Below are 24,972 nucleotides of genomic sequence, written 5' to 3'. Positions count from 1 at the left end.
CGATATATTGTAGGTGAGAGAAGAATTGCACCGCCCGGCAAACGGTTAATATAGACTAATGTTAAAAGCACGAAGAGAACAGTTTTGGACATTTTGTAGCCGACCCCTACGCAGACGTACCTGTTTTTCTTCGCTAGTTTGTGTTACCTTGTTCACAGCTACTTTGAGGAATCAACAATGCGATGTTTTAGCAATCAAAATAAGTATTTTCGCCCGTCTTGCAGTGTTTTTCACAATTTTCACAGAAATATCAATTTGTATGCACGTGATGTAAAAAATAAACCAAAGCCTTCTAGTTGAAAATAAACATTCGTTAGACGACAACGCAATCGATTATGTCACTGCGAACAAGGTGTATCGGTTTCGTGCCTCAGCATGCGTGGGCACTCTCGAACGTGTATGTATGCGTGCGTCAACAGGTCTCTGCCGGTGGTAGGGTGCGCGTAGCTTTTTAGGACGTCAATTTCGCTCCTCACTACAGTTATTAAATGCGATATCAGAACATTCAATTGGGTTTTCTTACAGATATACTGGCATGCTTGGTTGACGTTTTGTAATATTTATGCAACTGTAACGCGAATCACTATCACTTTCGTGTGTACGTGTGTATGTGCTTTCTTTGGGTGAGTGTTTTCTGGTGTCTATGAGTTTTTTTGCAGTAATATAACTCTAAAGTTTGCATTTTTTATGTTAAAATTAATCAGACTTTCCTGTTGTATGTTTTCCATGTTTATTTTTTTTCTCGTCTTTGTATCGACTACTTCGTTTTGTTTCTTGGTTATTCATTTAGCGGGATGCCTACCTGTTTTCGATAACTCATAAATTTGATTCTCTTTGCATTTTGTTCACGTGTCACATCTGGTTAAAAAGACTCTACTCTGAGTGGCTGCTTTGTCTGTGTAAGTATTCGCTTGGTATTCCATTTTTATTTATAAAGTTAGTTATTCGATGGGATAAGATTTCTGTTTTCCGTCGTCTGTTGCAACAGATTTCTAGTTTATAAGTTGGACCAGTAAAGTTCTTCTGTTTTTTTTTCGCTTATACTATATTTGAAATTTGAAATGCAAAAATCCGCTAACCACTACTAAACTTCTACAGAGTATTCTTTGTATTATAAAAGCCTTTATTCCCTTTACTTATGTTGTTTTTATTGTATATAAACTCTATCTTGATTTTTATTTATATCTGAAACGACGAGACTCAATCTCAAAACTACTTGTTTACATTATTTCTATTACTTTTGTTTATTCATCTGTCGCAAATATCTATTCATAGGTTTTTGTATCTCTTTTGTTTTGTTTATACTAACTTTATTATCACAAACACGTTTTCATATAAAGTGTGCATATATTATTATAATATCATGATGTTTCTTTTAGTATTATTATACTTCTTTGTTTTCAATCATGTATTCAAACTAGCCACTCTAAGAAAGTTTACAGCTAATGTTTTATAGAAAAAAAAATCAGATCTGTATTGTGTCGAGTAAACCGCTTATACATGCTTCGCACGCATTCCAGTAGGTGATTGTATCGAAAGTTTTTCATTTCAGTATAGACACATAATATTAGTTTGTTTTTTGTTCTTCTCTATATTTATAATTTGAAGGTTAAAAAGCTGATAGCCTCCGGTTTTCCCATCTCCCATGTATAGAGGAAAGTGTTTAAACTCGGATCAGATGAGAGTGGGTTTGGTTTGGATTTCATTGGTTTGATTTCTTAGACATTTAGACAGCGTTTATGCTCTGCTACTCTGTTCATATAAATTTACTAATTTGTGCCTTTTTGAACAATGTACTTTTTACTCCGTTAAATATAATCACATGGTAATGTTTTGTGTTAATTGTAATTTCTTCACAGAAAAATCTAGTTGCTTGTTTTTTTTTTTGTTTTATTTATTAACAGTAAAACAGCCATAAAATTTGTTTTTATTTTACCTATTTACAATCGAAAAATATTTGTCCCTTCTTGTTTGCAATATTATTTTTTTACTTTTGCTTAGATGTGAATGGATAGTTTGTTGTTATGAAATCTTATTCGTACTGATATAAAGATCTAAGTTAAGTTGCTTGAAAAAGAACCCTCGATAGCAATGAAACTACGGTGGCTAATAGTTTTTGATCTTGCATTAACCTGTAGCCACTATGGGGTACTGCGGCGCAGAAAAAGGGCACCAGCTGAAGACCCTAACAAAATTGGTACTGCTTCATCAACCAGCGTTACAAAACATTTGACAACTAACTATCGAAATTCTGTAACATGGCAATAATGTTATGTTTAAGGTCGATCACTGCCATCACTCGCTACGGAGGGTATTAAGGTGTTAATCAGTGGCGTAGCGTGACCGAGTGACTCCCGGGGCGGAAAAGTTTGGTGTCACCCCTTTCTCTCTCTGGGTGTCACCCCCTCCAGGTTGCAGTGAAACCATTTTGTTATCCAAAATTGTGAGGGCTAGCACGTTCGTTTTCAATTGTACTAAATCTGCCCATTTTTGAAAAAATTGTTGAGATTATACTCTTAAAAGCAAATTTATATAATTTTCAAACGTTTCACTACGACCTCCACCTAATTGATAGTTAATCTCACGAATATCACCATTTTGAAGGTGACACATATGAAAAATTTTCCGCATGGGTTTCACCCCCTAGAGGGTGACACCCGGGGCGGACCGCCCCCGCCGCCCCCACCACGCTATGCTAGTGGTGTTAATGAAGTGTTTAATTTATTGAGTTTCGTAACTAATTTAACTACGTTGATGACTTGAAGTGGTACTATTTTATCAATGTTTTTTTATGTTATTTGATACGTTGTTACATGCATCAACCGACATCGCATCTTGTCTTTGTATACTTAAAAGATTAATTGTGGAACAAATTCTAAAAAAACGAAAGAAAGGAAAGCAGCTTAAACTATCGACAATAATTGTAATTTGAAAAAAAAACTTTCTCTGTTTGTGGTAATACCAAAAAATAACACTAGTCAACACAGGTTTTACCATAGAGCGCGAACTAAAAAAAGAAATGCGCGCGTTCGAAGAACGCAACCCCACCACGTCGAAAACGGACATCGTGCGGCACTTTGTAGACGCCGAATACGCCCGTTCCGGCATCTACAACACCTTGGCACTATTGGACAACAATCAGAGCATCGAAAGAAACCCTGTTCCGGACGGCCGACGACCCTGAGCGACAACAAGCTCCAAAGGAAGATCGAGGGATAAGTGGCTACAACCGGCCAAACATAGAAAAAGGACATACATGTCAGAAAGCGTTAGTCGCATCCACTGGTTTCGGAGCTGCAGGCAGTGACGCAGCGGCAGCGGCAGAATAAGTTGGTCAAGTCGATTTTTCCGGCGAATCGCTACGTGGCGGTGGACGACGAGACCTATCTCACCCTGGATGGCAACGACTGGCAGGGCGCTTCGTGTTTTACATCTCTCACGAACAGGGATGCCACATGTACAGATTAATCTGTATGTTACAGATTTTTGGCCGAAGTAACGATACAGAATCTGTATATACAGATATACAGATTTTCGTCGAAAAGTACAGATTTACAGATTTTTCGAAATTGACATTAATTTTTGAAAACAATCCAAATTTTATTTCATTAAATATTAAGCAAATTGAACATATTTTCAACTCCTCACACGTTTTAAGCTAAAAATTTTGTTTATGTACCATAAAAACTTAAAAAATACAAAATTCTTTATGTTTAAACAATACAGATTTTTTTACAGATATTTTTGTTCCAGATACAGATGCTCAGATTTTTTCAAGGGAGAACACAGATTTAAGTGTTGCAACCCTGCTCACGAAGGAAGTTCCCCAAAAGGTGCTGCTGTGGCTGACAATCAGCGAGACGGGGATTTTAAAACCGCTCTTCTTTCGCTCCGGACTGGCGCTGAACGGGGAAATCGATAGTACGACGTGCCTGCCGGAAGTTGCGTCGTTCATCAAGAAAAACCATAAGGGCGAAGACGCGGTGTTCTGGCGATATCTGGCGCCAGCCCACTACTCGAAGCGATCTCTGGAGGAGATGGAGCAGCTGAATGTAGATGTGGTACCCAAGTCGGCGAACCCGCCAACGTCCCCCAGCTGCGTCCCATCGGAAATTTCTGGGCAAACCTGAAACGTAAGATCTGAGGAGGAATTGATAAATAAAACGTAGTAAACAACTAAAAACATGCCTACACGCATATTTTCGTCCGCCATGGCGAATATTTCGATTAACTTCTGGAAGGCCGCTCACAAGGGCATAGAGCCCTCCATATAATTACCCTCTATGAGAAATTTGTCAAACTCAATTATCTGTCTCAGTTTTTTCATCACAAGCAGAAAAAAAACTTTTTTTAATGCAAATGTTATTCGTATTGATTTGGCTAATGATCGTAATTTTTTGTCGAGAAAGGAAGTGAATGACAGCCGAAATAGTCCTTTCCACCACACTCTCACTCTCACCGCGCCACACCTCTGCTGCTACTCAGCCAGCATTGTATTCTCCTGTTGCAATCCTGTCATCTCTTAACAACGAACGTATGGAGAGAAAAACACAACGGGCGATCCACTTCTAAGCGCTGATGTAGTCTAATCATGTATCTGTTTTAACCCAGAACCAATGCACCAAGCTAGCATTCTATTACGGATTGAGATGATTCAGGTTTATTCGCAATTTATACAATTCATGAGTTGGGCAACTCGAAATAAAACAACGATTGCGTCATATTCGTCTCATTTCCATCACTGCTCTCCTCAGCGTAAAACGGAGTTAATATTCAACTCGCACTTCTTGCCCAGCATGAGCGCCGTATGTAGCAATTTTTTGCATCACACCTCTTTCTTCTACTTTGTGCTGTGCTTCTGCTGCTCGCAGAAAAATAACTCACTTGCTGCTTACATCACAGTCGAGCGAAAGAATAGTGGTCAATCACTCTAGTGAGAAAACACAGAAACACACCGCAGTACGCACGGTAGACGGTTTTCTCGTAGAAGAATATGATGCGGAGTGGCGCCTGGATTTTTTTCAGTATCTCTAAAATAAACGCAATCTACTTTCCTACCCAGATGCTCCCCTAATTTGATATATGCTCAAGAGACGCACTGGTAAAGCACTGCAACGAGCTCGAAAATGTAGTTATTGTGCATGCCCTTTCTTGTGGGAAAACTCACCTCAATTTATTATCGTTTAAGAGAGATATTTAAGGTTTAACCACGGTGTTTTCTTGCAAGCACCCCAGATACAAACGGCACTCTTCTAGCACTTGCGTCGATTTGCTCACCAGTATAAGAGTAGTTGTTTCCGCAGTGAAAGATGTTCTCCTAAACGCTAGTAATTCTTTGAGGACAAACGACAAGCCTGCAAACAAGCTGTAAAACCACCAACATAGTTATCGAGCTATTCCGTAATCTGTTTTTCATATCGAAAACGTTTGCAGAATCTTTTGTTGGTAAATACCACGCTGTGGTGGACGATTCAAGCTGAAAGTTCATAGTTGTTCAATTTGCACAAAACGCTGATCCTCCCGGAGGGTCGAACATTGAGCAAAGCTAACAAATATTGCGATTTAGTTCTGGAAACCCTTATTTTCTTAATGCAGCTGCAGCTGAAACAATTCCCGAGGTGTTGGGAGGATAAGAATTTATTAGTTAACCTTATCGGATAGAAAGAAACAATCAACGGGGGAAGGCATTACTTGTTTGTCTAAAGAGTGTATGAAAAATTGCTCTTCTACGCCAATGAAAGCTTCGGTTGTAAGCTAACTAGGGAGAATTCCCGTACGAGACTGTTTTTCATGGAGAGCAGCATACAATAGCATAGAAGTTGATAATTTAGTTACGAAATATAACGGCACGAAACATTACCGGCCCCAGTACGATTCAGTTAGGTGCAACTAGTTTTGTGAAGTTGTGCTTGAACAAAAAAACCTAATTAGGCTGATGTCGTACAAAAAAATCGGTTCCATTCATTCAATAACTCGAATGATGCTCGGGCTGAAATCTCTTTTTTGAGCTCTGTTTTTAATTGACTTTATCGATGTCAAGTAAGCGGAGCTACCAGCTGCCAACATCTCAACCTTATAACTTCTACCCAATTTCAAAAACTGAACACTACTAATCAAAATGCACTAAAATAATTTTCAAATTCCAACGAATAATGAAAAAATACCAAACGTTCAAAGATAAGAAAATAGGAAAACTGTACTCCATTGATAGATGAACGTCATGAAATCTAGATTAAAACAAAAAAACTGTACACAAGCACAAACACAATCATAGAACGTGTGAAAATAATCGAAACAAGGATTGTGATAACCAACAGAATATAATAAAGTATACGAACAAAAAGATAATTTTTCTACGTTTAATTGCATTACTGTTTTGTTCAGCATTTGTATTTTTTGTAACTAGTTTTTTTCCTCCCTTTGTTTCGTATAAAATGTTTGCATATATATAATCCATATACTCAGAATAAGGCATTATTAGTTATTAATAAAATGAACCAGCAAAAAAGAAAGTACTAACACATACACAAGGCTGTCCTTAAACACATACTGTAATATTATTCCCGCATCCAGCAGGTGACGTTTGACATTTGACCAATTACACTGTATTAATATATATTAATAAATTGTATCAAGTGAAATAAAACAACAAATCTAAACTGATACTGACGCTTGTGACAAAGATTGAAAAGTAAATGGGGATTAATTCCTACCAAACTACACAATCTCCACTGCAGAAAGAAAAAAATTATCATCCTTCTAAACGGACCATTCGCAGGAGCTGAAGCGCCAACAGAAAAAAAAGCCAGTTGTTGTTCAAAGAAAATACCCCCAACTCTACGTTTTAAAACCCCATCAGTCAGTGGCTATTTCATTATTCGTAAGTGTTATCTTCAAGAAGAGCGCTTCACTCTCTGTCTCTATCAGCTATCTATCTATCTCGCTACTCACAACACCGATTCATAATCATCGCAAACCTTAGCTAGACAGTCTAACTCTTAACGGCTGGCTGATGGCTATAGTAAAAATAAATGAAAATTAGAAACCCCCTACTACTCGGATATATGTACTAAACTAAACGTTACCACGCGTTAAAAGTTACTGACTTGCGAAGGGCTAACCCGATTTGCCTGGGTCAATCAAAAGATTAGCGAAAATGTTACGTTGACTGCATAATTTGTTTGTCTTGTTTTCACAGTAATTACTAGCTAAGTCTACACCAGAAACAACCATAGCTAGTATAATCTCTCGCGGTTTACTCGCGCGCGCATCTGTGTATTTGTGTGTATTCTGTATGTTTAGTTAAAAAAGTGAGCGCGGCTCGCATTAGTGTTAATAGAAATGTTGACCAACCGATTACTTTGATTATAATGATAATAATTATAATAATAGTAGGTAAGAGTAATTAATAGCATTTGTTTGTCGTTATACCGGTATTTGCCGTACAAAATAGTTGTTCACATAAAACCTAATCGATATTAATATATATGTATATATAGAAATTTCCAGTCTCTCTAAATTGATTGAATTATTTAGTAAAGTGTGTGTTTGTGAGTGTGTGTATGTGTGTATTTTTTCTTGCATGTATTAATGTTGCTTATACTTTGCAGTGATTATAATCCTCTGGAGTGTGTACGCAACAGTGGTCATTATTATTTCATTAAAAACAAATCAACTTGCAACTAATAAGCTGAGATAAGACAAAAAAAGCAGTAAAATTAATTGCGTATATAAGCTAGTGTGAACATTCGCCACCCGAAATAAGAATTGCAAAATTATAGTCTTCATTAACCTAAAATATTTATACACAATTGGTTCAACTCAATAAATCACAATGAAAACTTTATAGTGAGAGTAATTTTGCTTTCGTTCAAACACGCATACGAATCAGAAAATGCCAATTATGTTCCATATTACTTTGTGTTGTTTTTTTTTACAATCATATAATAATTACAGAAGGAAAGCTAAACAGTTCTATCTAGAAAGCTGGCTATCTACGTAACACTGCACAGCTTATTGTTTGTGGTTCACTTCGATTATTTTACATACACTCATGTTGTTTGCTACATGCACTGTTTGTTTGTTTGTTTTTTTTTTTGTCTGAATATGTATGTTTAATTTTTATCTGAATATAATTAATAGTTAATTAATACGATAATTTGTTATATCTGTATAAGGCAATTTGTATATTCGCTTTTCGCTTCTGTTTTTATTTTTAATTTTCCGTTCAAAATTTTGAACTGACGATCGTATTTTCTTTGAGGGTTAATTCCACCCGCAGTCGTAATGGGACATTATCAAACAGCAAATATCGATAATAGTCTGGCTAACCATCTCTGAATATTATTAGACGTGAAACAGCTGAAGAGGTATGTTGTTTTGAAGTTGCACAAAATAAGTTTTAAAAAAACTTATGTAACTGTCAAATTTGAGATGTTTTCACCTCTGAATGAAAGAAGAATTTATTAATTAGTGGAAAATTACCGTGGAATCGTTTTCTAATTGGCTCTGGATTTGATTTTGAGAATATGTTTTGTTTCCATTCTTTTTACTATTGTAGACCTACTCTGAAGAGTACATCCACTAAGTGGTGAGCATTAGCCAGTTTATCGAACTAATCATTTGTCCCACCGGCTACACCGCAATCACGTTCGTCATCAGTCCAAATACGATTGTATTCCACTGTGCCTCTACTAGACTTCCAAGAACGATCGAACTATCTTTATTACATATTACTATTTGATTTTTTTGCTGACTACTAATATATAAATATAAAATATGCACAAAAATATATTATTGTTTCAGTATTTTCTTCCGCTTTCCTTCTTTTTCTTCTCCTTATGAGACTATCCTATATTTACAAAACAAAAAAAAGAAAACTGAGAACCTGGCAAAGTGTCCTGTGTTTAGCTTTTCTTCGCTAGCGCATTTCCCGGAAGCGGTGAACGGCACCCTTCTAATGCCGTGCTAGCTTTCTATTGGCAGGACATAGTCTACAGCAGACTTCCAATCAGCGACATTGTGAAAAGAGTGAACGGTGAGATCTATTATTAAATTGTAGTCGACCCAAAAAAAATCATGCTCTTTTTTTCGTTTCGCACACTTCTCTGATTAACCGATTTATGCTTCTTGTTTGTAGCTGTTGTTATCGTTTGTTATGATGCCAAACTTTGCAATATGTCAGTGGCATGAACGAGCGATTAATTCAAACAATTCCATTCTACATCTAAGTATTAGATAGAAATCACATTTAGCTCGCTTCCCCTCCTCATCGAATTTCACATACACTTTTTTGTACAGCTGTTAGGGCTAATTTCAAAGAAAGAAATCGGGAGGGGATTGGCGGCTCCTAAATACTATTAGACACTAGACGTTGTGTTCCTATCGTTCTAGGATTTTGTTTTACCGCATTTGTAGTAGTAGTTAATCATGTATATCAATGCATAGATTTTTTTTCCTGCGTATGTAAGTAATGTATACCTCTAACTAATTTACAAGAGGAGGAAAAGGTGATTAAAAATGATGAATTTCATCCCTACGACCTATGGTTCTGCTTTCTTTTAGTTTAGTGTAATAAGGTAGCAATAGTAAACTTGTGAAACGAACAAATAAAGCCCTAAATTAATAGTTATTGTGTCTGTTGCTGTCGTTTTTTGCAGCTCTAAAGAACGCCACTAGTATCTAATATGAGTGTATTATTATTCTCCAGTGAGAAAAAAACAAACGAAACGACAAAGGAAACATGTATATAATGTACTAATATGACCTGATAAGTCGCAGCAATTATGACAGCGCTTTACAATGCATAAAGTGTCTAAAAATATATCGTTTTGCAGAAAAGTTACTCACAAAAATACTAGAGAAAGCAAAAAAATAAAGAACTACTCCTAGTGAGGGTAAAAAATTTTAACTGCTCTTTCTGATTCAACCAATCTTGATTTCACATATTTCGTTACAGCGTCTCCTGTTGGCTCCCAAATATTCACACGGGGTATTAGAAGACAAGCATCGACAAGCGGGGTTTACTCCCCGAACCAAGCATAATGTTTACTGGCAATCTGAGCAGGGCTGAGTGGACCGAACTGACTGTATTGTGTCGGAAACTGAATGTGCGCCGGAAGGGGATGCGCAGGAAGAACCTGAAAATATATTAGAAGCAGACGTTAGTATTGTGATTTCTGAACATTTTCTCTCAGAACCAAGAAAATTATATTGCAAAAAACTGAATTCTCATGTTTCATGTTCTTTTCATCGAAAAGACTAGTAATGTAAATCGCCCAATAGCACATCCAGAATATATTAAAAAAAATTATCTCAAACTGCGTAATTGGAAAATGCATTGAAATGTAATCATCAGTTTTCTTGAGAAATCATAATATATAATACAAAACTTTTTCAAAGCAAACCAAAACCATTTGCTAACCCATTAACGAATTAACCCCTCACCTGTCGGCTGGAAGCGTTGTGGGCCGGCGGTGGCACCACACGGTTGTACGTCTGGTAGGGTGCCGGTGATACAAAAACCGCCGACCGCCGATAGATGTCACCCTGGACGTAGATGTCCTGTTGCTGCAGAATCGCCCCCGGTGAACTTCCTAACGGAGTGTTCGAGCTCTGCTGGTGCTGTCTGTAGACCGGTGCGCCCCAGGAGGATCCACTACCCGTTGGGGTGTTCTTTGCGTGTGCATGCGGAGGGGCAGCCACGATGGTCGATCCACCCATACTGTTGCCACCACCACCACACATCATGCTGCTACCACCTCCGCCATTGCCACTTTGGTTAAGCGATGATGACGACGATGCCGACGGCATATAATTCGAAGGTTCCCGCTTGTGACTGCTGCCATTGCCACCGTATTGCGACGATGAACCTGGTGGAGCCCACGAAGAACGCTTGTCCACCTGAGGATATTCGTATGCAACAAACTCGGTTGGTTCCTGTTTCGGAACATGCAACTGGTTCGTTGACGATAGAAGGCATTCGTTCTGTGCCATCGCTAACAATCTCTTCTTCTGCGATTGACCCACATGTTGTTCGTATTTAATAGCTGGAATGGGAGGGTGGATTGTAGAAACTTCAAAAATCTAACCACACCGAGTGAGAACTTACCTTGATGCTTGGGTGTAATGCGCCGATCATTCTCTCCATCACTATCGCCCACGGTAACACAGGCTGTCGAAGTGGAAGCCACAGCGGTGCTCTTTCTTTGCCTGCCGGACAAGGTTCCGGTATTGCTGCCGCTGCTGCTTCCTCCACCACATATGCTATTGCCACCAGCTTGACTTCCACTGCTGATCACACTAGTGTGATGCTGTACTGGCTGCTGTTGTTGCTGCAGTTGATGAGGATGTAAATGTGGTTGTGGTGCATGCTGCATGTGATATTGTGACGAATGGTGATGTGAACTACCACTTGGAGGTGGTGGCTGCTGGCTCAGCGATACTAGCGACGATGACGATGCTGAGTGATGGATGTTCGATGAGGACGAAGAAGGTTTAATGCCACAGTTCATGCTACTTCCTCCTCCTATGTTGCCACTCATTCCCATGCTTGTTCGACATTGATTCGAAGAAGAGGAGGAACTGCCACCTCCGCCACTGAGAGAAGATGGATGTCCTCTAAGATGTTGACCACCATTACCACTGCTGGTTCCTGGTCCACCACCGCACATACTAGTCGACTGATGCTGCTTGGAACTGTTGGACAACTGTTGCTGCTGTTTGACTTCAGGAGTTTCATCCTCACTATCGGAGATCGTAATGACTGCCGTTGGAGATGGCGTGTCGTGGATAGTAATCGTTTGCTGTTTACTGTTTAATCCGCCACTGTGGCTGTGACTATGGTGTATGTGGCCGCTGCTGCTACTTCCACCGTGATGGTGGCCACCACTAGAGCCATGGTAAATGCTTCCGCTACCACCCATCATCATACTGCTGCCATTGCCAGCACCTCCATAGGATGAAGACGATGACGAATGGTGAATTTGTACATTGCTTGATCCTAGACCACCACTGCTGCTACTTTGACTGGGTTCCATTGATTGGTAGTGATGGTGGTGATGATGACCGCCACTGCTTCCGCTGCTAGCCTGCTGCATCGGCGGCGGCGGCTGCTGTTGAGACTGCTGCTGATGCGATTGATGTGGATGGTGGTGTGATGATGGCTGCTGAGTCTGCTGCTGCTGTTGTTGCTGCTGCTGTAGTTGCAACTGATTGCTACTGCTGCTGCTGCTATTGCCACCATGATAAAACGACGACGACGAAGACGATGGGCCACCCACATCGTGATACTGCTGGCACATGTGAGTACGATTATTGTACCTCTGCTGGTGCGGCGGAGTATTCTCCTTGACGCGCTTCTTTACCGGCGAAAGCTGGTTATTTTCCTTTTTGTCGTGGCGGGAAACACTGAGGGGACACAAAAGGAACAATAAATATTTCGACCTAAGCAATATAAAACTGAATGAATACTTACACCAAATGATGCACCGGCGATTCCTTCTTCGGTTCGTGTCTGGTCTGGATGTTCAAATGCGGTTTTGGATAGATTTCCTCCACATTGAGAAACGGTGCCGAATCGACGATCAACGAGTGCGGCCCGGTTTGCTGTGACCACGATGGCACAATCGCCACCTGGCGTCCGCTCTGGGGCCAGGCAACGTTCGGTTGGACCGCATTGGTTAACAGCATCCGCTGGCCGCTGGACGGTTCAACCATCGACACCGGAACAGGAACGTTGACATATTGCTGCGGTGGAACCTGAAGGGGTGGCTGCATCGACGTTCCACCAACGACAACGTGTTTCGTCGGACTCGGCATCGTCTGGTAGCCGGGTGGACAAAGAATACTCGACACCAGCTGATGCTGAAATGCATCCGGCCGACCGTTACTATATTGACTGCCTACATTTCGTCCACGATAGATCTGGTACAGATGGTTGTCGTACGTGGGACCCCGTTCTCGGACAATTCGTTGCACTTGGTTATTAAATGTGATGGTCATGTTCTCCGTAGCATTCGGGACGAAGTTAGTCACCAAGGTAGCTGTCGTTGGTTGAACACTTAGATTGTACCTAAAATAAGGGAAAACATTTTAAAACAACATCCCACACCTACGAAAACGGATAGTCTTACGTGTGAATCATCGAGTCCGTCCTGCGGCACACCTCCATCATCTGGACGGACGCTTTGACATTGTTGCAGTGGGCATAGTCGACCAGATGAGCCAATGTGGTGAACGGATGATTCAGTGCTTCACCCGGCGTTATTCGCCTTTCCTGGTCGATCGTTAGCATTCGTTTTAGCAAATCAATGAACTCCCGCCGATCAGTCTTCTCCGCCAGCAGTTGACCCCCTTCGATATCGGTCGGAACGTTTACCTGACCGATGTCATCCAGACAGTTGAAAATGTACTTTCGAGCCTCCTTGCTTTTGTTGTTGGTTTCCGCTTCATGTTCTTCTGGTGTTTTGAGCCGCCAAAAGGGATAAGTAGAGTCCACATCCCGGTAGAAAAATTTTGCCGTTTTGCTGGCACTGTTCAACATATGCTCTGTTGGGAGACCCTGCGTCTGCGATATGTACCTGGAAGTAGAGTGTTTTTTTTTAGAACAACTAACACAGTCGCAGTTTATGTCTTTCATTTACCTGATTTGATCATACTCAGAGGAGCCCGGGTACAGGGGCCACCCGAGAAACAGCTCCGCTACGACACAGCCCAACGACCACATATCGATGGCCTCACAGAACGGCAGACCGAGGATGATCTCCGGCGCTCGGTAATAGCGAGACTGCAGGTACGTATTGCACACCGTTTTGCTTACATGCGATGCCGAACCGAAATCGATCACCTTCACTCTGTTGAAAATAAAATATAGAAGTTAGAGTTCCGTGGCTTCTAAGTGTATAACTCGCACATACCTGTAGGGTTGCCTAACTGGATCGACCAACATGATATTTTCAGGCTTCAGATCCGCATGAATCAAACCGAGCTGTTTCAGTTTTAGTAAAGCTGTTAAAACCTGCAATTATGCGAAAGCAAAAGGAGACAAAATAAGTAAGTGATTGTTACAACATAAAAATGAGGCATTCAAATATGGTTCCACTGCATGCGACTTCAAGTGAAGTATTCATCAATAACAATTAAAGATAGTTTAAGTAAGTACCCACTTTCCCCAGCTTTTACAACATCGTCTCTGCCCTTTGTGCATTGTATGCCATCTTTTTGCGGTCAACCTTAATCCGAACGGATTAAATTTGAATATCATGAAACTGCATAAATTGCGGGCTCACGCTTAAACCGATAAACGATGCTATTGCACCTTTGTTACGTTGCATTATATTTCTGAGAGGCACCACCGCGTTATGCCCACGTGCACGCGTGCTACACTCTCAATGTTCGCGCCATAATGGACTAAGTCAGCGGTTCTCAGCCTTTCTTTTTCCGCGTACCCCTTGGCGATATTTTTTATATCGATTGTATCCCCTGGCTTGGAATGTTCTTGAGAGTGGGAGAGTGGTAGTGGTAGATCATGTTGTGCTAGTCTAGTTCAGGTTTCAAGTTGAACTATGGTTTGTATAATTGCTACAGTCGAGTTTTAAGAGCAAGATTGAAGAGATTGAAATGAAGTATTATAAAAAATGCTTTGTCCGTCATTACTGATTTTTCTTTCGCGTACCCCCTTAAGGCTTTCGAGTACCCCCAGTGGTACGCGTACCCCAGGTTGAGAACCGCCAACTAAGCCAAGAACAGAGTAATCTGAGATTAGCTGAAGCTGTTTTGCTACATCGTGGTCAAGATAAAACGAAGCCCAGATCGGAGCCTACTGTTCAGCGGAACACAAAAGACTCCCCTAGCTAGCATCGAGGTGATTTTACTCAGCAATTGTTGAAGAACGCATTTAAATAGAGATGTAGGAATTAAATACATAATTCCCAAATCGAATAAATATGTCCCAGAAATGAATCTACTGAAGTTTGGAATAAATCCTACATTTCGTTATCAACTCAAACGGAGCGCACAATTTAAGAGCCAGTTCGCGAGAACCGCAACCACCTTTACAAGGGAGGTTGTATCGAGGTTCTCCGATCGAAATGAAACTTTCAGGGTTTGTTTATGCATATAATAGAACAATGTTTTGCATAATGTCAGATTTTTTGAAAAGGGGTAAGTGGGGTAAAAAAGCACGTCAAAAAATGTTGTCCAAAAATTGCTAAAAGCTTAAAATTGATATAACTTTGTGAAAACTGAATCGATTTTCATGAAAATTGGCATGTTTATTCTACTTTATAAACAAATTTATAAATATAAGAATTTAAAAAGAGCCTGTTTACCCCACTAACCCCCCAAAAACCTCAAATTCTTCAAACTATTGCATTAGTCCATGAACAAACATAACCTGAAAACTATAGCCCAATGGAAGAACAACGACACAAAACGGAGTTTCGCTTCTCGCACAATGGGTTCGAAATGATGGTCAATAACATGTTATAGAAAAACTGGATTTTCTCAGGCATCTTTATAACGGCGCATTTTTTTAAATATATCCAATGAAAGCTCTTGAGTTGCACTACAAAACGTTTTCTTTGGATTTTAATCCTAGATCTGTTGGCAAGAGAAAAACAGCTGTGAAAATCACCTTATTTCTTTATAAAAATGCGAATATCTCATCATGTATTCTCGATAGCAACTTCCAATGACTTTCATTTTGTTCCCTTTATAAAGTAGAATAAACATGCCAATTTTCATGAAAATCGATTCAGTTTTCACAAAGTTATATCATTTTTAAGTTTTTAGCAATTTTTGGACATCAATTTTTGACGTGCTTTTTTACCCCACTTTCCCCTTTTCAAAAAATCTGACATTATGCAAAACATTGTTCTATTATATAGATAAACAAACCCTGGAAGTTTCAGTCCGATCGGAGAAATTTTGCACGCCAATTAAAAAACCATATTTTGAGAAAATGGGCTTTTAAACTTTTGAATGGTAAACGGTTTTTGGGCCACTTTAGTGTTAGTCTTTGGATTCTCTACGCCAGCGGTTCTCAACCTGGGATACGCGTACCCATGGGGGTACTCGAAGGCCTTCAGGGGGTACGCGAAAGGAAAATCAGTAATGGCGCAATTTTCCTCTAGAATACTTCATTTGTTTTTCAATCTTGCTCTTAAAACATGACTGTAGCAATCAAACAAACCATTGTTCAATTTGAAACCTAAACAAGACTACCACAACATGATCTACAACTACTCTCTCCCACTCTGCGAAACATTTCAAGCCAGGGGGTACAATCGATATGAAAAATATCGCCAAGAGGTACGCGAACAAAAAACCGCTGCTCTACGCAATATTATCTGTTGTTTAACTTAACGATCGCAGTTAAAAAATCGATTGTTCTATGCCTACAGATGAAGAGAACCCCCTAACTTATTTGCACAATTTTTTATCACAGCTCATCCGTTCACTAATTTTAAAACGGTGTACGATTTGATTAAGCGAAATAAATGAAGTATCAGCTTCATACGATTCACAGAAACAAAAACAAACAAACTTTGATACTCAACTACAACATTATAAATCTGGAAAGTCTTTATTATTACGAGATGTTAAGATCGAAACAGCGGAATAAATATAGGGATCAACAACCTACAGAAGGGCGATCGTTTCCGATGAAGTGCGATTCCATACTTGGCAGAAAGTGGCACATTTTGGCAGGTTTTGCATTCGAATGAACCAGAAAACCTGCCGAAATAGTTCCACACTCTAGTTTCAATAAATTCAGTTCGTTCCTATTAACTACTTGGATAGCAGTACACCCTAGAAGTTATTATTCATCTAGTGTCACTTTGGAAAAATCTCTATTTTGTTGTCGATAGGAATACCCCCGCTCTGTGGGACCCTCCTCTATGTTGCAAAATAACGCATTTTTAGGTCAAAACCTCTTTGTTCTCATTTCTACATTTTATAGACGTAAGATGCCCGAAAAATACTGTTAGGTGATTTTTAAAGGAAGGAAACCAAGGAATCCAGAAAAAAATATTATTTTGGATTGAAAGTGTTGCCAGATAGATTTTTTTTTATTCGGACACTTAACTTGCATTTTTGGCAAGTGAAGCTGATTTTATTAAAAATTTGATAATTTGATCGAGTTCCTCGGAAAATTTTACTTAAGAATTATACGCGGTCATATGAGCCAATCTCGAATTATAACATTTTTACAAAAATAGTTTAAAATTACATTTTATAGAGGCAATTCATAGAGGCAATTTATAGAACATATAGAAAAAATATAGGCAATTTATAGAACATATAGAAAACACTGGCAGGTGCTTTTTGAAGAAAATAAGCCAAGGAATCCAGAAAAATATTATGTCTGACCGAAAGTGTTGCCAGGTAAAATATTTTTGCATTTGAAAACAAAATTTGCATTTCTCGGTAAATGCAGCTAATTTTACTTTATAAAAAATAATTTTATGGTGTTTCTTGGAAATTTTTTGTGTAAGAAATACTTATCACCCCGAGGTAATATGAAGTCATAACATTTTTACGAAAATAGTTTTCAATTAATTGAATATTTTTTCTTGAAATTTCTAGACGCTAGACGAAAAATACTGGTAGGAGCTTTTTTAAGAAAATATAAGCCAAGAAATCCAGAAATTATATTATTTTTGACCGGATGTATTGCCAGAGAGAATATTTTTGTATTTGAAAACTAAATTTTTTCTAACGTAAAATAGAATGTCTTTTTTACGTAAAATTTTCCGAGGAATACGATGACACTATCAAATTTAAAATGAAAATAGCTGCATTTGGTGAAAAATGCAAATTTGGTTTTTAAATACAGAAATATTCTATCCTGGCTAAAAAATAATATTTTTTTCTGGATTCCTTGATTTGTTTTCTTCAAAAATCACCTATCAATATTTTTCTGACGTCTTACGTTTCCGCGTCGCGTTTGATGCAATGGATCGGTGGATTATTCGTTTGATTGACTGTGTTCGAAAACGTAGGTTTCGAGTTTGGGTAGAGGCGGCCCAACTGAAATTGAAGCAAAAGGTTACGGAAAAAAAATTGTCTTAACTGTGAATTATTTTACTCACCGGTCGGCCTCCTTTATCGACCAGCTTAATCAGTTGTGTTGTGAAACCAGGGTGGCCACTTAATATCAATTTTCAATTTCCCGGTTTACCCGATGATATTTAGTGAAATTTCCCGGTGTTTTATTTTTAAAACATATGAGAAAAAAATCAATTTTCACATGCTTATTTGTGCCTTGCAAGAATAGTGTTACAAAACTATGAAAAACATTCCTACTTCATCGTGTTTAGCTGTTTGTCGACTTGAGCAAGTACCTTCATGGTGATCTGCTGCACAATTTTCGCCCTCTTTGTTTCCAAATCGTTGACAATCTTTGCCTTCTCGCGCTTTTTTGCTTCCTTCTGCTTCTTTCTCTGTCAACCTTCTCTCGAGCTTGCAGTGCTTCTGTATCAGAATGCCAATGAAATGCATGGGATAAATTTAAGAGTTGGGGCATAGAGTTTTTGTCTTCTAGAAAAATGTCCTCAAGCAAAACTGCAAGCAGACTTTAGGAAGAAGAGCCTAAGAGTGACCAATGAAAAAATGCACATAACACTATCAAGATGCATTTTGCAAAATTCATGAAACGTTGAGATCTGTTCTTTCAAAACAATTTTTTTTTTTTTTTCGAAAAACTTCGAACCTGGGACTGGGACAAAATTTTCGAGCTGGGGCCAATGGAATGTATAAGAAATTTTATCATGGTCCGTAAAATAAATTCAACTGACACTCTGAATAAACAATTTGAAAAAAATATGATTAGCTACTGTTTGTTTTTGATATAGAAAAAATCCGAGAAATCTTTAACAAATAGCTCCTCAAGGTGATGCCTTCCCCAACAAAATGCAGTAGTCAAAAAGTCGAACACAAAATAAAAAAAAACTATTTTTTTCTGCGAAACACTTAATGTGGAGAATGTTGAAAATAACAGTCATGATTATTTTTATTATTAACAAAATTTCAGCAGATATTGACCTAGTTTCTGCAACATGACAGACGAACACAGTTTGTTTAAAATATTTATATATATATATATATATATATATATATATATATATATATATATATATATATATATATATATATATATATATATATATATATATATATATATATATATATATATATATATATATATATATATATATATATATATATATATATATATATATATTCTTTAAAGTATATCACTTACAAATGCAATTAAAATGATCCGCAATATAAATGTGCAAAAATCGAAAAGTACAAACCGGGTAGCTCCGTTCCGGTCCGGTTCGAAAAAAAAATCGAGACTCGAATTTTTCGGTCCTATCTGACTTTTGACAGGGTTCTACCTGATGCGATGTCGAACACTATTCACAAAAAGTTTCAATACGCCTCTCGCGACGCTGATTACTTTTTGACTCCTTTTAAAATCTGACAATATATGTTACGGAACAGTACATTTATCCACCTGACCAAGCCTGAATCTATTTGACGCAGATCTTGCTGCGAAGCAGCTGTTGACTTTGGCTGAAACCAACAACCAGCTTTCCCCTAACCGGCAGAATCATGCCAGATAGGTCTCGTGCAAAAAAACAGGTTTTCATGTTGACATTTCCTCAAAAACTGTTGAACAAATAAAACGGGCGACAGGAGGAAGGAAGATGATTTTTCCGGCGTGAAGCCTAATTTCCTGGTGATTTGAAATTCCCGGCTTTTTCCCGCTTTTCCCGTTTTTCCCGGTAGAGTGGTCATCCTGAACATTTTCAGATCGCGCTCTCCCGACTTGGTGTTTCGCGAAGCTTTTGCAAGTACTCCGTGGTGTTTTTGATGAAAACTAGAACCATCCTAAAAACAGACATTTTCTTCTGTCAGCTTTTGCTCGGCGGAACATTTCTTAAACCAAAATATCTCGTAGAGCCTAGTGACCATAACACAAAAATCATCAAATTTTAGGTAATTTCTTTAGTTTTATATAGACGAAATCAAGGAATGTTTTGGTAAAAATTTGCCTTCAAACAAAGCATTTTGAAATAATTGTCAAAAAGAGAAATGAGAGTATGTACATAAATGTAAGTTTTTCCGCTCCCCTTTACGCTAGTATTTTTCGTTTTGTCTTTGCATGGTCCGTTCTGTTCTAAATAGCGTCGAAACAAGAAGCGTTGCGCGAGCGCATTGAACAATAGTAGTAGATCTTGACAAAAAGTTTACGGAAAAGCAAGAACCTTCCGGTTTCGACTGTGTATAATTTCCTGCAACCTCAATAATAATTCACCAGGAATGGACTTCGTTTTCTTGGTTCCAATCCAGTGATTTGACTATTAATCAGAATACGTGTCAGAACGTATGCTTGAAGAACATTTTAATTACAATAGAAGGTATGTGTTTTGGCCAGATATCGATCCAATTTGTACCCCAAAAACGCAACCAAACGAATTTGCCTCAATGTCGTCCATTTTTTTGTGATTTTCTTAGTGTATAAAAATATCTGGAGAGCACCGAAATGCGAGCAGTTGATTTTTAGAAGCAAGAGAAGTATTCGTCAGAAACTGACGGGAATGGCTTGTTGCGGTATCATGAAAAAACCGATTACGGATTATCTTTTCAAATATAAATTAATTTTTTTTTCGTAATAATGAATGTATTTTCAGTAGAACAAAATCAGTTTATCTTCAGATGTACCTTTTTCATCAAAGTAGTAAACAATCAGTATTTTAATTGTCACCCGTTACTGCTTAAATTGAAAACCTGAGGAGTAGGAGTAGGCGAAGTAGGAAATTAAATAAATAAAATTTGATTATTTCAATCGGAAGTAGGTTCCTACTTAGGATTTAGGAAAATATTTGTTCCGATAAAGTTTCTGTAATGCTACTTCTCCACATACTTATATTACTACTCAACTAGCCAACGAACTCGGAACAGAAGAACTTTCCGAGTTCTGGAATTAAATCAGCAAAGTCGGACGATTGTGAATGAATTTTACTGGATTACGCGTAAATCATTTTTAATTAGATTAGTCTTGTTTTCGTGGCCTGAAAAGTTAAGCCAATAAAAAGAGTGTAAGCTACATATAGGGTATATAATCCAAACCGAGTTTTCTCGCAGCCAAGGAAATGGCTAAGAAGCCATAAATTAGGTTTGTGTTTGGAGATTATGCAACCTGAAATTACGTCGAAATAAATTGCGGAACAAGTGTACCCTATATAAGTGGGTGTTTAAATCTGATTGTTTCGAGACGCATTTATTGCAAGAACGATTGATGAAGAAACTTATTCCATCTTTCCAACAATAAACTAAACTGTAATCGTAATCAATAGACAGATATACAACTTGGATTCGATACGGTTTCAGTAGTCAACCGCAGCAATCAAGATTGATTGGCAAAAATGTATCCCACACACACACTGGAACAACATCGATCGGTATTATTTCGCCATTAAGCTGTTGACAAAGCGTACCGACAGCCCACACAAGGCCAGAAAATCGTTGATTAATTGCTTACCACAGAAGATGTATTCATTGCAGAATCAACAAAGCTTTCGAAGCGACACATAAAATGGACTCTCGTATACTTACTCACTCACGTGGGTGCGAACAAAATCGAGTTTTTATTTTTCGATTCGACGTTAGATAACGGCTGTTCCATAACTCCCTAGTTTATCATCGATTGTCGCATTTTCCATGTATTTTCAAACAAACAAAAGTACCTATCCTTATCTTTAAGCAGACAATCATTCGTTAATCTAATACGTTCGAATTGAAATTTCAATACAACTCTAACCCCAAAACCTACTGTAAAAGCAATAAAATACTTTCCCAACAGTCAAAAAAATGCAGAACTAGAGTTAACGAAAGAGTCGTGACATCGAAAATAAAACAAATCAACAAACAAAAACAAAGCAAACACACTTCATCAGTGTTCACGTAGTAAAAACAACCTACGAAACGAAGCATGAATTTAATCCGCGGTCCACGGAGAAAGGATCCATGGCAGTCGTGACCAGCAAGTTACAATTTTTCTTCCGTTAGCTGCTGTCTCGCGTGTACTAAATCCTTCGTTCTCGTTCGTAGTTTACAAACAAATGGGTCACCACAGTAAAATATATCGTTACTGGCAGAGAGCGCCAACTCACATATTATGTATAGATATAGAAGGGAAAGTAAAAATTAGGAGTCGGGTGCCCCCGCACAGTGGTCGGAAAGGACTGAAATCAGGGCGAAATTAATAACTACTAAGGGTTGCCTCCTGGATAAACGATGTCTTCTCGAAAGTTGATCCTGAAACTATTGGCCAACTTTTGGTAATGGCTATGTAGTTCAAAACTTCACCACTAGGGCGGCGCTATCGCTAACTTCTCTAGGAAGCAAACTAGAAGGATAATGTCTAAAGAAAGTTTGTCGAGAATAGTATTTTGAGAGACTCTTCCTTGGACATGAAGTACGTACCTGATGTATTTTTTGAGAAATTTAGCAAATAACCTTAAAAAACATGATTTACGGCTACCTATAGCATTTTAAGAAGAAAAACCCGAAAAATCTCAAATTTCACGATCCAGGTGTATCAAACATAGTTAAGGTATGCGTAACGGCTATTAATATTCAGGTAGTTTAAATTTAAATTTTATGAGTGGCGTTCTAAGCTAACATTGCTTGCTAAAAAATGGCCGCTTGCGCGTCGCACGCTCGTTTTTGTTTTTGATATTGTGAACGTTTCGGCGAAAATTGCCCAGAAAACTTTTTTGTTCCTGTCTCTATGAACACGAGGGAACATTTTAGTCTTTGAATCAGCGCGGGTATCGGCGGGGATACCATTCAAAACTCTACATAAAGTTGGAGTGCCAAGTATTCCATTATACTTATTTGGTAGAGGGCTTATTTCAACTTTAACAACTTTGAAAAGGATATCTGAAGTTGTTAGAATGCTAGAGTAAGGCTATATAATCATTTCGACACTATTATAATATTTATTACTACTTCTGCATTCTGTAATAAATCACCTGGGCAAACAACGTGAAAATTGAGAAGTCGTGAATGAACAAGAAGCCTACTTTCTCAACTATGTTAAATGTATGACAACATTAATAATCCGAACATTCTGGTGAGTTTTCACTAGCTTAAACCCTGCAGAAATGATTCCCGAAAAAGGCTTGCTCGATGCATTAAGTTGAAAAAATGACTTTTTTCCGACTATATGCAGTTCCAGACCACTGTGCCCCGTTAGGATATTGCAAATGTTCATCAGCCTCTTCGAAAATGTCGACAGACCAGCCGACGCCTTTTGCTCGGTTAACCCCATCGTATGCTTTACAAATACCGGTCATGTGCGGACACAAAGCGGCACGACCGGGCGAGTGAGGGTAGGGGACAACGCACGATAATTACGCTGGCGCGGTCGGTATCAATGGGTTTGCTTTTTTTCTGCTCTCGTATCAATCCCGGAGCCAAGTTGACATAGACGATTTCAATTGTGCATGGATTCAGTCCGGCAATGCGAGACAGATTAAGCTATTAAATGAGCTGGCGCAGTCGAGAATCGTAATAGTGTCCCGGCCGGTGCAAATTGCTAGAATGATTCTACCGACAGAGCAATATATCAGCACTCGGAAAGCACAGCACAAAGTGGGCCAGAAATTTTTTATTTGTCTATCGTGTTAAAGAATCTACTTTTTGGCACTGGACCAATTTTTGAATCAAGGCAATTTTGAATTGGCAGAATCTAGTTACAATGTGTGCACTGACTTCACGACAAGGTGGTGTGATCAAGCGCCAGAAAATTGATGGTGATTACCAATAGTGTAGAATTACATTTGAAAAATAGCTTTTGTGAAATATGTCGTTTTTCACTACAGGTGAATTCCAAGAGGAGTCGCATATTCCTATCGATGATGTAATACATCTCTGAGCTTCAATTAATTAAATCGCCGTTTGAAAAAAAAAACATTCCAAACAATACACCACTCAACAATATTTATTTTTCGTGGCTGAAATTTGTTTAAATTTAAAACTATCAATTATTTAAACTATAACTTATAGAACTTCTGAAAAATTGAACCACAATGTTCACCAAACCAACCAATTTGATGTGTTTCAAACCCGTACCCAACCCGAACCCGAATTTTTTTTCGGTTGAAACCCGAACCGGAAACTTTTTTTTTTCGATCAAACCCGAACCCGAAAATTTCATTTTTGTGAAACCCGAAATTTTGAACCCACACCTGATTTTTTTTTGGGTCGATTTCTTATATCAATTTGAGCTTTGAACCTCGAATGGTATTAAAAAGATTTCAAACCCACACTCGACCTGAACCTGACATTTTCAAACCCGAACCCGACGGGTACGATAAAGTAACCAAAATTATATTCGCGTATTTCATGTTAACAACCATACATAACATAAGGGACAGGTGGGCCCAAAGTGCTATCCTGCGGAGCTCCAGAAAAAATCGAGATCTATTGATTGTTGAGCAATTCTATTCAACATAAGACAATTTTATTGTATTTTTAAATTGTCATTTTTGATTTGGCTGGAACTTTGCACGAATGTTCCTATGAGCTAGAGCTGCCATTCTTTTCTATTAGTTTTTTTTTCGTTCCACGACTCATTTTTTAGACGGGTTAATGTAAAAAGGTATCGATGATTTGAAATATTTCTAGAGCCAGAATGGTTTGTTTGATCGGTGTAACATCTTCAGGAAGGTTGTAGATAATATTTTGTTTTATTTTTCACCGTTAACATTTTTGTTGTAAAAAAAAACTATATAAAAAAATCAGATTATCTCAAAAAGTCCCCAAATTAAAAAACGAGTAACGAGTAAGAGAAACGGCTTTTTACAGTTTTAACTATGGATCAAACCGCTACTATCTTTTATGTCCGATTCTCGGCCTTTGGGCTTGGCCTACCTCGGGGGATCTACACAT

At 38.3% G+C, this 24,972-nt stretch overlaps 1 protein-coding gene across 8 annotated transcripts in view; it reads right to left on the bottom strand.

The window, feature by feature from the left end:
• Positions 1-1,018: 1,018 nt before the first annotated feature.
• The window catches only part of LOC129721479 (homeodomain-interacting protein kinase 2), a 202,128-nt gene continuing 178,174 nt past the window's right edge, over positions 1,019-24,972 (bottom strand). For all 8 annotated transcript variants that reach the window (XM_055674078.1, XM_055674081.1, XM_055674082.1 and 5 more), the window contains 7 exons: positions 13,917-14,017; positions 13,644-13,853; positions 13,134-13,580; positions 12,476-13,072; positions 11,111-12,408; positions 10,447-11,048; positions 1,019-10,139 (listed from right to left, as the gene is read on the bottom strand). In XM_055674078.1, the coding sequence (XP_055530053.1) occupies positions 10,023-10,139; positions 10,447-11,048; positions 11,111-12,408; positions 12,476-13,072; positions 13,134-13,580; positions 13,644-13,853; positions 13,917-14,017 (3,372 nt within the window). In that variant the 3' untranslated portion in view covers positions 1,019-10,022. The remainder of the gene's footprint in view (positions 10,140-10,446; positions 11,049-11,110; positions 12,409-12,475; positions 13,073-13,133; positions 13,581-13,643; positions 13,854-13,916; positions 14,018-24,972) is intronic.

The sequence above is a fragment of the Wyeomyia smithii genome, chromosome 2 (genome assembly GCF_029784165.1).
Source record: "Wyeomyia smithii strain HCP4-BCI-WySm-NY-G18 chromosome 2, ASM2978416v1, whole genome shotgun sequence".
NCBI classification, from domain to species: domain Eukaryota; kingdom Metazoa; phylum Arthropoda; class Insecta; order Diptera; family Culicidae; genus Wyeomyia; species Wyeomyia smithii.
This window is presented reverse-complemented; position numbering and strand designations above follow the sequence as displayed.